At 37.5% G+C, this 14,032-nt stretch overlaps 1 protein-coding gene across 1 annotated transcript; it reads left to right on the top strand.

Moving 5' to 3' along the window:
- Window positions 1-3,525: 3,525 nt before the first annotated feature.
- On the top strand, window positions 3,526-13,517 carry SYT4 (synaptotagmin 4). The gene is made up of 4 exons (XM_024580595.4): window positions 3,526-3,793; window positions 6,767-7,578; window positions 9,284-9,404; window positions 10,789-13,517. Exons 1-4 carry the CDS (start codon window positions 3,760-3,762, stop codon window positions 11,094-11,096), a joined length of 1,275 nt encoding a protein of 424 aa, XP_024436363.2. The 5' UTR covers window positions 3,526-3,759; the 3' UTR covers window positions 11,097-13,517.
- Window positions 13,518-14,032: the final 515 nt, after the last annotated feature.

Below are 14,032 nucleotides of genomic sequence, written 5' to 3'. Positions count from 1 at the left end.
GTCATTAAGTTTAATCTTCTCAAAGAAATTAGATTTGTTGGTTCTCTTTATTGTAGTGTAAAAAAATATCATGAATAAGTGGGAACCTGATGGGATATTCGAAGTGAGCCATAGTGGAGGCCTTTGCTTTATCTTTTGGGAACTGTTGGTATATAGCCACGGATGGGACAAGCTGACTTAAAGGATTTCACAAGAGACAGTACTGTAAGAATTTAAGTCAGATAAAACCAATGTGTCACTAAATCAGACACTTCAGAGTCTGTATGAAACTTTAACTGACCTTAAAAGAGAGAGAAGATGTGGACGGATGGAGGGGATGGAAGAGTGCAGCTTGAGTGTGGGAATCGATGAATCTAAGGTTTTGGAGAAAAGGCTCCCTAAGGACAGACTCCATGGGACTGCGGGTGACAGCTGTGGGGTGGCGCTGACCAAGCTTGGTGGAAGTCACCAGATAAAAGGAATCCGAGTGCAAGGAATACAATATGTTTTCTCCCCGCTGAGGGAGGGCTGCACCTCTCCTCCTAGTCGTTAAGCCCCATGAGGGCAAGTATCATTTTTGTCTTTGTGACTAGTTTATATCTCCTGTTTACCAAAAACCCAGGAGGTAATACATGTTTAGTAAGTACTTTTGAAAGAAAAAAAGGAAAAGAAGGAAGATTATAAACATTTTTATATTTTTATAAACATTTTTAGATTTGGCCTAATTAATTTTTTACTCACAAGCCATTAAAGCCTAATTTAGATCAGCACATAGTAAATGCTGAATATATTGAAGAAAAACAAATGTGGAAATGGTGCATGGTGATGGGATCTCTGTGGTACCAACTGCAAAACGCACTTGTCTTGCAGGATTTTGACTTGGGCGTGCTTGTAATATAAATCTATTCCATCACATTAGAGCCAGCTTTCTTCATAGAATGATATGAACATTAAAACAATTATCATTAATTACCCATTATCAGATACTTCATTCTACTCCACCCACACACCAGTAACTTGCCTTTGTATTACTAATCTGCGTATTGATAAAGAATACTGAAGCTCACTGCAACATTTTCAAAACCTTTCAAAATTTTCTATTGCCTAAGAGAAAGTTCTAAATCCATCCACCAATATTTTTAAGAAAAGAAGTGAAGAAAGTATAGATTAAACAATGACTAATAAACTATATAATCATAAAATAAATAATATATTAAAATAAAATTAATAAAATGGATAAAAGTCATATAATGAGTCATCATATGGATTTCTTAAAATTAAATTGAATTCTGTTCTATTCATTGTTTCTCAATATATATAGACGTTTTTAATCAGAGTCTAACACAAAGTAGGGTAAACGCTGAACTATTTCAACAACCAAAGAATCATTCTGAAGTAAACACTGTTACTTGTCCAGAACAGATTGTTTCTCAGGGCAGGAACTTGTTTGAGGCTGTGTGTTTTGGGTGGCAAAAGGTGGTTACCTAGCAACAACCCTTCCTCCCAAGTCTCTGCTGCAAGAGCGGTTTTGCTCACATCAGCAAATTGATTACTTGTTTGCTGGATCTAAAAAGAACAATGTAATAATGTGGTAGGGTGTGAATTTCAATCTCAAGAAACAGGGTTTTTACTCTGTGTTGGGTCAGCTCCCAGCTCCTCACCTAGTGCTGCTAAGAAATCTTCTAAAGAGACTGGATACCGGATAATACGCTATTCACCAAATGAAAATGAGGAAAACCTCTGGCACTTTAATTAATAACACTTATTTTTAGTTTGCTTTTAAAGCAAGCAATGAAATAGTTCCTTTATCCACAATAGCATTAACTCTGAGAAAGAAGTAGTCTTATCACAATGTGTCTTTAGAAATGACACAGCCTAGGGTGGGGTGGGGTTCTGTAGAAAGAGTTTATCCAAGATAGACAGATTTTAGGTGACAGAATTTTACCACTTGAAGGTAAAATTAATGAGATTCTAATTTACATGGAACATACACATAAGGTACTTTTGCTTACAACAAATGACTTTAACCATATGTTAGCAATAACTTAGCTAGAAAACACACATCTTAGTAAACCTCAGACTATATTTTTGTCTACCTGTGATATGAATCACAAACAAATGGGACTCTCTCTTTCGTCTAACGGATGTTTATTCCTAGGGACAAATCCACCCACTGCATGCTTAACTGAGGAAGCAAGTAATCTGAATGAAGTGAAAAGATAAGGATTCTGCCAATGGAAAATCAAATACAGTCAATTAGTCTGTGTGTTTTCATAGCACGTTTTCATAAGGTTTAAAAAATCTGTTAGAAGAATGTTAAAATGCCAAGTATGTGGGAGCAAGCAGAAAGGGAAAGAAAAGGGACATTGGTTTGTAAAATTTTCCATGATGCAAAAGGCTGAAGCCAATTTCTCCCCAGACACAATTCTGACGCTCAGAGTGGCTGCTCGCCAATGTGCAGGGACCTGTCATTTGTACAGTAGCTTTCTGAGACTCACCCAGTGTCCCCTCCTCCCCCACCCCAGCACACACTGAATGTCATTTGCTCACTGAGCTCCACAGAGAAAGAATTCTTTGCCGAGCAATAATTGACAGTTGGGGGAATAGCCTTAATTCTTTCCTTTGGAAAACTGTTAACACTTGTTTTAAAAAGGCTCACGCCTTAGATGAAAATTAATTGGAATCTGACACCATATTTTTCCCAATTTCTCAACCCTAGAAAGATCATCAGTTCAGGAAAGGAAATAGCTTTTCCTTTGAAAATAACCAATAGTTATTAATGTCATTTTAGATTTTGGTCTGATCTTGTAACTGTTTTGCACAACCTTATAGGAAGCCAAAGCTTTTAGCCAGAAATGTAATTCCAAAAGCAGTCTTATTATATGCAGAAGTCATAGCTGAGACTGAGTCTGAATACAGAAGGGATTATTCCCATCTGTTCCTGAGTACTCCAACTGGTCAAATGTCAGATGTTAAAGGGGAAGAGAGCTGACAGACAGACGGAGCAACAGCATCGGCAAACTGTCTAGACTAATAATTTATCAGAAAATAAGTGATTATAATGGAAAAACTGTTATCTTATTGAAAATGGATGAATGTGCAATGAATCGTATTCTAACATAAGTATATGAAAGAAAAATTCAGAAAACATATTTTTGCATTTTACCATGGGTCATTTGATGCAGAAATTTCTCTTACTCTTCCTTTAAATTGCCTCTGTAAATCACATTATTCTGAAAACTCACAGACACATTTTTACTGATCTAGATGATGGAAAGATTTTATACTAGGAACTGACAGGGATGAGTTTCAGGGTTCATCTCCATGTGCCTCTGAGTCACCCCCACAGAACAACAAAGCTAATATCCAGTAGTCCACCAGTTAAAATAATTGATGAGCGTGTGTTGAATCCTCAGGAGAGAAGGGAGGAAGAAAGAAAAAAGAGGAGAGAAGAGGTTTGGAGGGAGGAAGAGAGGGGGGCAGGTGCTGATTCCAACCCTGTAGCGTCAGGATTGCGTCAATTCAGGTTTCAGCCACGTCTGGAGTCTCGGAGACGAGCTGCTCAGAAGAGCCAAAACAGGAACAGGGGCGGCAAATCACGGTGCGAGGGCGAGTGGACCTCCCCCTTTGCCTCCTCCCTGTTCCAGGCGCAGGTCCCCTGGGCTCTGCGCTGTTGTTTTCAGCACACGGGAAAGCCGGCGCTTCAGACCTAGGCAAGTGAACCAAGCCACAGAGCCAGAGTTTTCCTTTCAGCACCTCGGACAGAGCACGCAGCAAAAAATGGCTCCGATCGCTACCAGCAGGGAAGAATTTGGTAAGCAAGTTACTCAACTTGTAACTGCGGCTGTTCCTGGCTTACGCCGGGTGGGCTGTGTTTTGTTGTTGTTTGTTTTTGTTTGGATCCCGCGGGATGTTGAATGTAGATTGACTCGGTTGTTAATCTGAAAGGAAAATTAGAACAATAAACAGGTAATCGTGGCTTATCTCGGTTGTTTCTCCCCTCCTTAGTATCTTCCTCCTTAAAATTGCCTTCTGCTGGGGCTATTTTACATCCAGGAAGTTCCTTACACGTTCAAGTAGCTCTGTAAATTGCAGCACGCGCTAAGGGAAGGGAGAGAAGTCTGCTGTTTGCTTGTTTGTTTCATTAATTTTATAGGTGATTTTTATTTGTAGGTAAGTTTAGGGGAAGCCAAATGGTCTGTGATTACATAAGGGTTTGATCTTGGCGTGCGTTACACAACTTACATATTGGGGGTTTGAGAATATGTATTTTATTAAGAGAGTGCACCCTAAGGACGTTTTCTCTGCTATGTTTTTACTGTATCCTTGAAATATGTTGCTAGTGAAAGAGGCAGAATCCTAAGATGCCAGATGGAGTTAAAGGGATATTTGTAACGAGGCAGCTGAGCCCATTTCATCTCATAGGTGAGCTAACGGAAGCTCAGAGGGATGGGGGAAGTGTTGTGGGTCAGGCAGTTAGCTAAAAGCTACTGCAAACTAGGCTTAGTACTCCATCTTTCCAGTTCAGTTTCCCTTTTCCTATCCCACATCTTTGGCACCATTGCTCTCCTAATAAGTAAAATCAGATGTACTACTTCAAATTAAAAAAAAATAATAATACTGTAGGACTTGTTACATTCCAAAGATAAGAGATTTGAGTTTTACTCACTTTACAATTATTAAAAAAATAAAAACAGAGAATTTCATAGAAGTTTGCCAATAAGGAATGATGTCTATAAATGCATGATAATTGTTATTAAACTAAGTGAGATGACTGAGATTTTTGCCTTCAGAAGCTTACGTACGACCTTATCAGTAGACTTAATGCACAGGGAGTAAGTGAGTCTTTCTGTGTTATGTTGAATATTTTGCCATTTGATATAAGTATTGAATAGACACAATTTGTGATATTATATTCAGAAATGGGTTTCTTTCACAGACTTCCCTGTGGGTGGTAGACTTTATATTGTTTTATGTTAATCACAGTTTCCGATTTGAAAGTCAGACATTCTCTAAAACTGAGGCATTTTCAGAAACTGTGCTAGTGAAAAATATGTTCCAGCTTGAGCCATCAGTCCATTTAGAAAAAAAAAATCATTCTCTATGGCTTTTGTTGTTCTTCTTGCTTTCATTAGTTCATGACTTGCTTTTGCTTCCTGGCCTTCTTTTATTAGAGTCCAGGAGTGGATTTTTTTTTTTCTACCACAAAGACTTGAATAGGAGGAAAAACTGAAAAGCTGATACTAAGTTTAGCTGATTAGCTTTTTTATCTCTCACCTCGTTCTTTTTCTGTAACATCCGCTGCTTTTTCTGTTTGGAGATTTGAAAGGTTTATTTTTTATCCTTCTGTGATTTAGTTTCTTGATATAATTAAACAACAGAATATTTTATTGTTTCATTTGGCTTTTTTATCTTCTTAGATACTTCTGCTTTCCTTTGACATTTCTAAATGTTTTAGTGCTTCCTGTAAATTCTTTGAGTTTAGTTTGTGATCATGAAATAGATAGGAGATTTGGAGGGATGAGAAAGGGGAGTAACAAAAGATTATTCTTTTATGGGTTATTTAAACAAGACTTAACCCTCTCCTGACTGGGACTTTTAACTTTATTCTTCAGTATTTGGCATGAAAAAAATTAGACTGGCATGGAACTAAATGCAGATAATATTATATTAGTTATATTAACTTTGCTTGTATTAAACATTGACTAATTGGTACATTGCGTCCTGGTATAATATCATTGCTTCTACACACATTACTAATCATCTGTGGGATAAATATGCTTACATAAGAAACATGATAAGCTTCATGCATAATCAATGTTACCTAATGTCAGAGTAATTTAATGTGCCCTCATTCCAGGAAAGAATGCCAATTTCAATTTGATTATCATTTGCCATGTGGAACTATGCTAGGAAAAAATCAGTTACGGATAAAATTGAACTTTAAATTATCTATACTCAATTACTCTTCTCATTACCTGTTAAGGAATGATGATTCATTTAGAACCATTGTTTGGTTTTATCCTATTTAGGTGGAATTGATTTGTACTTCAGACAATCCAGTGTTTGAGGAATTTGGGGTTAGTATACAAGGAGTTTGTAGTGTTATAAGTTATGCAATATTAATATCCTGTTGTTCTTTTTAATTATTATATACATATATATTTCTTTTACCACTGTTGCACAATTTGGATGGATATTATTAATGAGTCTGTGACAATGACAGATAATGTTCCACCACTTCTTAAAATTACCTGAATCACTGAGTCCCTAGACGTTTGCTGCTTGGATCCTGCGTAAATAAAAAACAACTAAGAATACAGACTCTCCCAGTATTTGAAGAATGTGCATTTAAAGTTCTGTAGTCAGTAAGAATTGATGCTTCTGGAAAGCCTCTAAATGTCAATGAAAACATAATGCAATTAGTACTGACCCATCATGCTACACTGACTCATCTGTAGAAACAGAGGTAGGTCAGGGTCATTTGGCCTTCCCTCACCCCTGACTCAGGCCCAGTTTCACTTTTTCATTTCATTTATGAAAACTACTGACATGAAGAAATTTCTATTATCCTGTAATTTTTTCCCCTGTGTGTCACACAAAGGATGTGCTTTTTTCCCCCCCGAAGGTGATAGGAAATGTGTACATAACTCAGACCCAGAACAGTTGGAAAGTAATTCAGTCTGTGCCACCTACAGCGACTGCCAGCTCTAGGATGCTTTTCACATAGGCTCCTGTCTCCAACTCTGCCCCTTTAATGTGTGTTATTGGTCTTTTGATTTTTCAGATGAAATCCCCACAGTGGTGGGGATCTTCAGTGCATTCGGCCTGGTCTTCACAGTCTCTCTGTTTGCGTGGATCTGCTGTCAGAGAAAATCTTCCAAGTCCAACAAGACTCCTCCGTACAAGTTTGTGCATGTGCTGAAGGGAGTTGATATTTATCCTGAAAACCTGAGTAGCAAAAAGAAGTTTGGAGCAGAGGACAAAAATGAAGTAAAGAATAAACCAGCTGTGCCAAAGAATTCATTGCATCTTGACCTTGAGAAGAGAGATCTCAATGGCAATTTTCCCAAGACAAACCTCAAAGCTGGCAGCCCCCCTGATCTGGAGAATGTGACCCCGAAGCTCTTTGCAGGAGAAAAAGAAGGGGTTTCCCCTGATAGTTTAAGGTCCAGCACTTCCCTCAGTTCAGAAGAGAAACAAGAGAAGCTGGGCACCCTCTTCTTCTCCTTAGAGTACAACTTTGAGAAGAAAGCATTTGTGGTAAACATCAAGGAAGCCCGGGGCTTGCCAGCCATGGATGAGCAGTCGATGACCTCCGACCCATATATCAAAATGACGATCCTCCCAGAGAAGAAGCATAAAGTGAAAACCAGAGTTCTGAGAAAGACCTTGGACCCAGCTTTTGATGAGACCTTTACATTCTATGGGATCCCCTACACCCAGATCCAAGAGCTGGCCTTGCACTTCACAATCTTGAGTTTTGACAGGTTTTCAAGAGATGATATCATTGGAGAAGTCCTTATTCCTCTGGCAGGAATTGAATTGTCTGATGGAAAAATGTTAATGAACAGAGAGATTATCAAGAGAAATGTCAGGGTAATTCATTTGTAGTGCTTAACATATTTACAAACAATCTCTTAATGTAGCCTTTTTTGTATCTAGGTGGTTTTCATTAGGATGATAAGTTTTGTACATATCATCTTTACCATGTTGAATTGTTATTAATCATAATAAAATGGGGGCAGGGGAATGGAGTAGATGAAAGAAAATTTAATTCACAGCTGAGATGATTAAAATATTTTAATGACATAAAAATAGGCATCCTTTATAGATATTTCAGTATTACATATAAATAGTTTTTGTCAATTTCTAGCACGAGTAATTTGACTAAGATGCCACTCAACTAAAATGTAGGCAAATATTTATTTATACTCAGGCTAACAAAGTTAGCATATTTGAATTTGAAACTGAAATTGAAATTGAAAATTAAATCAATTTACCCTGAGGATTTGGAAGCTGTATCGACTTTTCATAGAATTGCTTTTCCAGGAGGAGACAGCACATCATATTGAATTATAAATGTTCATCTTTATGTTGTATAACAGGAAATGAGTTACTCTGCCTTCCTAGTTAAACTACTTTGGTAGTTCTGGGAGGATTAGAAAATAAGACATTAGTTAATCAAATTGAATCTTCTTTCCACATTAAATAGAGAACTCAACCAATTCCAACTGTGGCATTTCAGAGTAACTTGTGTCTATAAGGTATAATAATTTCATAGAATACCATAAAGCTCATTTTGACCATATCCTTACCTTTGCCTCTTTGTTAAAATTAATGGAAGTCAAGGTCCAGATGCATTAAGTATCTTGTATGAGACACCCAGCTGTTTAGTGGTGCGGTGGGAGTACCCGTCTGTGCCCTAGTCTTATTCTTCTCAAAGTGTTTGTGCATACAGCTACCCCATGTCAGCTTTTGTACAAATATATGCTGAAGGCTTAGGGGCTCTGGTCCAGACAACATTCTTAGTTATAATCAAGCCCCGAATTTACATTTTGTTACTTTCAGTTAAAACTTGTACTTTAAATTCTTGGTAATCTTATATAATGTCTTTAGAGTACAAATAAAACCTAAGTATCATGCAGAGAAGGATCCTGTAATATTGTCCAAACACAAAGCATTAAAAATTGAATCCATTCTCTCCAATACTTAATTCACTCCTTAAATTAAGTAGGACTTTGGGTGGGGGCTGGTTGCAGAGAATTTTAACCATCATCCTTCTGGACTCTATTCAAATAGAGAGTGATGGGGGTCTGAATAAAGTTCAGTTGGTATTGGTCTTCAAATTCCAATAATCTCAGTGCTAAAGAATTTAAAATAAAATCAAACTTAACATGAGTCATTTTGCCTTATTACAGATTCATTTAAATGACTAGATAATTTGTTACTATTACTAACTTCAAAAAGCATTAAATTAATTTAGAAAGCAAAAGCTAAACATACTTCCGTATAGGCTATACTCTATCCTTTAAAACATTTCTAGTAAGGGGTGTGGCTAACTCATTTCAATTTTAACATCCTGTAGTACCAAAAAGCACCACAAGATGGCAGGCAGTCGTTTTGAGGAGGTGATGGTACCACACAAAAGCTTGTTACTCTAGGATTCCTTAGCATCCTAAAATAAAAATAAGTAGAAAAGTTACATTTAAATAACAATGCTATTACATTGCTTTAAAATGTTAATGTAAGTACACATTTCAAAACAAAAGATAATAAATATACCACATCTTCTTTTGTTTAGAAGTCTTCAGGACGGGGGGAGCTGCTGATCTCTCTCTGCTATCAGTCCACCACCAACACTCTCACTGTGGTTGTCTTAAAAGCTCGACACCTGCCCAAATCTGATGTGTCTGGACTTTCAGGTAAGAATGCTTCTGAAAAACTCAGGCTCCACATATAAGGGAGATCCACTGGGCAGAAGAGTTAACTGACACAGTTACGATTTTGCTTTACCATTTAGTCACGATCGCAAGTGCTGTGATTGTTTTCCTGTTTGTCATTTTCTGGACTAATAATGTGATCCAATGCCATTAGCAAGAGGAAGACAATGGCATAGTCCTAAGATCTAGACCAAAGAGAGTGCAGGGTCGATGTCCGAATGGGGATAAGCAGCCAGCAGTGGTAAATGCAGTGATGAGAGGCCCTTGCCAAAGACGCAGTGGTGGGTGTAAAACGAAGGTCTGGAAGAGGAGCTGTCGGTTTTAGTATTGTAAGTGAGCCTGCCTACCCTTACACTCCTGTTATTTTATTATGTTTCCTTTTGATTTTTTAATGTCTGCTTTAAGAATTAGCTTTTGTTTTGTGAATAATTAAAAAAAACAGTTGTATAGCATGATGAGAAAGAACACATGACCTATGGGTTTAAATGACCTAAGTTGGAATTCTAACCCTTCCGTTTCTTAACATAGTCAGGTTGGGTGTGTTTCTATATAAACTGGACATAATGTTTATCCTGAGGTAGATTGTGAGGACTAGAAATATATATTTCATTGTGAGGACTAGAAATATATATTTTATTGAATATCATCTATTATTATTATTATTATTATTATTATTATTGGATAATAGAAGTTGAAGACATGGTATGGTCTTAAAGATTTCAATTAGGGAGCTAAAATTAACTCATATGCTACAACCCAAAAAAGGCCAAAATAATGTAATTAAATGTGTAATAAAGTAGCATGATCCTAAAATCCACACAATAGCATGACATGGGAAGGCCAACACTGGGAAATAGAAAGCAATCCCAGTAGATGATTAAAGAAACATAAAAAAGTTAAAGCCAAAAAGGGCATTGCCATTGTCAGTTCTTAATGTCTGTTGGACAGAAAAAGCAACCCAAGCTCAGAAAGCTAGAGAGACTTATCCAAAGTCACACAACTCAGTAAGGTTAGATGTTCACCAATGGTTTTTTTCCTTCTATCCTATTACTGGAATGAGTTATTAGCAATTAGAATGTGTCTTTAGAATATTCTCTTTTCTTCTCCTTTATGTTATCTCTTCATCTTTTCATTACAATTCCTTCTTCATCCTCTGGTTTAGAACTGTTTTCTCTCATGCTGGATATTCTTAGTTAATTTGTTGATAAGAGAGAAGCTGAGATTATGCATACTTTTGCTCTGTTCTGCCTCATTTTCATTGTAATCGCATTTTATAGGCAGGCAGTCATCTCTGTGGACACTGTGATGCCGAGGCCAGCTCTCCAGCCAGGGCCTGTATCTGTAATGTCTGTTGCTTACCTTGCAGACCCCTACGTCAAAGTGAACCTGTACCATGCCAAAAAGAGAATCTCCAAGAAGAAGACTCACGTGAAGAAATGCACCCCCAACGCCGTGTTCAATGAACTGTTTGTCTTCGATATTCCTTGTGAGGGTCTTGAAGAGATAAGTGTTGAATTTCTGGTTCTGGATTCCGAAAGGGGATCCCGCAACGAGGTGATCGGGCGGCTGGTCCTGGGAGCCGCTGCGGAAGGAACGGGTGGAGAGCACTGGAAGGAGATCTGCGACTATCCCAGGAGACAGATCGCCAAGTGGCACATGCTCTGTGATGGTTAGCATCCTGGCCAAGCAGTGGGACTTAATGATTTTTACTAGGCGAGGAACATCTCTTTTTTCTTTCTGATATGTGATTGCAAGTTTGTGACAGCAAGCTACCTTTTTCTCTTGTTGTTGTTAGGAATGGATCGGATTAACAGACCAGAAAGTAACTGTCAATGTGTATCCTGATAATGCCCCCCCTTTACTAGAGACAATGGATCAATTTTCATAAGATATTTAATTTCCGCTGCAGGTTACCAGTGATATAAAAAAGAGTGGTCAAGCATTTTACAAACACTGCGGCACAATCCCACCTTGTGGCTGTGGTTTAGAAGGTGACGCTCTCCTTGGAGTGTGTCCCTGGAAGTGAATGGGATCGTTAAAATTTAGAAATGAAGAGCAAGTCTTATGAAAATTCATCCCTTTTTCTCCAAGTGGGGAAATCAGTTTTCTTTACATCCAAAGATATTGAGGAAGTGTTTTCTAGTTTGTTTTTATTAACTATGTCATGTGCAAATGGTGTCCTGCATACAAAAGTATATGGTCATTACTCTTTGTTTTGTAATTACTTGATACAATTCTGTCATCAGAGGAGTAACTTAGGTTTGCCTCAAAAAGACAGTGAACAAACTGAGTAATCATTTTATCAAAGGGCTGAGTTAAGAACACTGTGGCTGAAATACGATTTTTCTCCCCCCTAAGGTTATATGTGAGTCCAATGTTGTAAACTATAATCTCACATAAGGACCATGGCCTTGAATTATTTACTGCCTATCACAAGTGTCAGTGTGGTCTTAGGAAGCCCTATTTACCTTTGTGACGTTGTCGAATTAGCTAGTGGATAAAGATATAAACTTCAGGTAGACATCCCGTTAGAAATGCAGTTTTCTCGTAGGAAATATGTAAAATATGCAAGTGTACACTCCTGGCTTTCTCTTGTACACAGAGAGGGCATGGCTAACTAAGTCTTCATTGAGTTGCTCTCCAGGAAGGACTAAGGTACTATTTCAAAAGAAACAAACGAAGACTGAAGTTTTAACCACTGCCAGACAGAAAGCATTACTAGAACCAAGATTAGGAAGTTGTTATACAGCAAGCCTAATATAATTTACATACGTTCACACAAAATATATTTAGGCTGCCAAATTAGCACAAGAAAGAATGTTTCACTATCTTTTCTCAGCTGATTTGTCTTGAGCTATTTTCTGTGGAACAGTTTACAGACAGACTTGTGTCTTACACTGTTTTTCCAGTGCCAGGGACTTGAAATTCACTAAAAACCTATTAGAGTAAAGCAGTGCCCTGTGAATGAACTTGAGGTAACGTTACTATCTTTAAGTATTTAGAGAAGTAGGGGTGAAACCCGGGTACAGTTGAAGTATTAATTATGCAAGTTAGCAAATAAAGTCTACTGAAAATTTTACATTTTGAGTCAGGTTTTGTGTCGGTACTTTAGCAGTTTTTTGAGAATGTGTTTGATATCTCCGTGTTTGTAAATTCTCTGACAATGCATTTTCAAAACAACTTCTACATGCTTTTTATGACTATGCCTAATGTATAGAAAATGTTTTACATGTACAAAAATTGAAACTGACCTCTTTTTGTGCTTTAAGATGACTTTGGGATTGAAAAGAACATTCCCCAATCATTTCCTTCATTCCACCACACGGTCACCTCTCAACACCTTGGTCCACTCAGCATTTTCATGAGAGCAAAATGAAGTGAATTGTAGTCAGTGTGTGGTTTGGGGAAGTCAATGGCCTTTTAATGTATGTATATTTGGTACATGGGCCATGCAGCATAATACATTTTGGAGCTCTGCAACTTTGTGAGGAGTCAATCCGAAGTACCCTTCACAGCTGCCAGAAGTTAGTTGTGGTACCGAGTGAAGGGTGGTTGTTGGAAGGGGATGATAATTTTTTTAAAGTGGAACAACAAAACCAACAACACATACTTTTGAAATTACAATGATAATTTGTAAATAGTTTTTAGTTATTAAACCTTAAAGTGTTTTTTTTGCGTGTGAAAAGTTGAGTAAAACTATTTGCAAGTGCTTTTAAGAAAAGAAAGAAGAAAAACTAAAAAGGAATTGAAACAGGCAGGGACACAAATGATCCCATCATCTTTGGACAGTTGTACTGTTTTATAATCTATTACAATATCAATGTGAATACCCTGAATTCTGTTACAAATCCTGCGCTGTATTAAACATGTAAATTAATTGTTCGTCTGATTAGCCAATCTCACCACTCCAATGGGGAGGTACTTGCGTTTGAAGAACTGTGTAACTCAGTAACTGACTTGTTCTGATGTTGTAACTCAGTAGAAGTGATTTGGAAGGAAGCATGGCGTATGAGATGGTGTCTGTTCCCTTGTGCCAGCAATGTATGATGTTTGTAAGACTATGTTTGTAAGACATGAATAAATTGCTGCTTTTGCCCAACCCATGTTGACTCAAACTTCCTGCTGATAGACCCTGTAATAAGGCTTCTCTTATTTCTTGCTAAGCCCTTGAGTTTCTCTAAAGGATATCCTGTCATAGATTAGGGAACATCAGTGATTCAGCACCAAGATAGTTTACATAGCTGATTTTATTTTGCTTAATCCTCATAACAGTCATCTGGGACAATCATCATTATCCTTATTATAGAGAAGCAAAACCTAAGACTCAAGGAGCTTAGGCAATTGACTCAAGTGCAAGTGTATGAATATTCACATTTCCCTGTTTATCAGATGAACAAATCCATGTCATGTGATATATAATGGAGAGCTTTCCCCGACTGCATACAGAGATAGTCCTCATTCCTTGTTACAGCTGTATAGTACTCCACCCCAGCATCATTTTCAAATGATCATTTGTGAACATATTTGTGTTTATTCTCCTGTTATAATTAAGGACCTAATAAAAAAGAGGTCTGTATCTCATTGATCTTTACATTTCCATAGTAGCTAGG

Source organism: Desmodus rotundus, chromosome 10 (genome assembly GCF_022682495.2).
Source record: "Desmodus rotundus isolate HL8 chromosome 10, HLdesRot8A.1, whole genome shotgun sequence".
Classification (NCBI taxonomy): domain Eukaryota; kingdom Metazoa; phylum Chordata; class Mammalia; order Chiroptera; family Phyllostomidae; genus Desmodus; species Desmodus rotundus.
Note: the sequence above shows the minus strand (reverse complement) of the source record. Positions and strands in the feature narration are given on the sequence as shown.

Excerpts from the sequence above, each read along its gene's own strand:
- SYT4 (XM_024580595.4), top strand. The coding sequence starts at position 3,760 with ATGGCTCCGATCGCTACCAGCAGGGAAGAATTTG. Across the intron at positions 3,794-6,766 it reads TACCAGCAGGGAAGAATTTG|ATGAAATCCCCACAGTGGTG; the intron begins GTAAGCAAGTTA and ends TTGATTTTTCAG. Across the intron at positions 9,405-10,788 it reads TGATGTGTCTGGACTTTCAG|ACCCCTACGTCAAAGTGAAC; the intron begins GTAAGAATGCTT and ends CTTACCTTGCAG.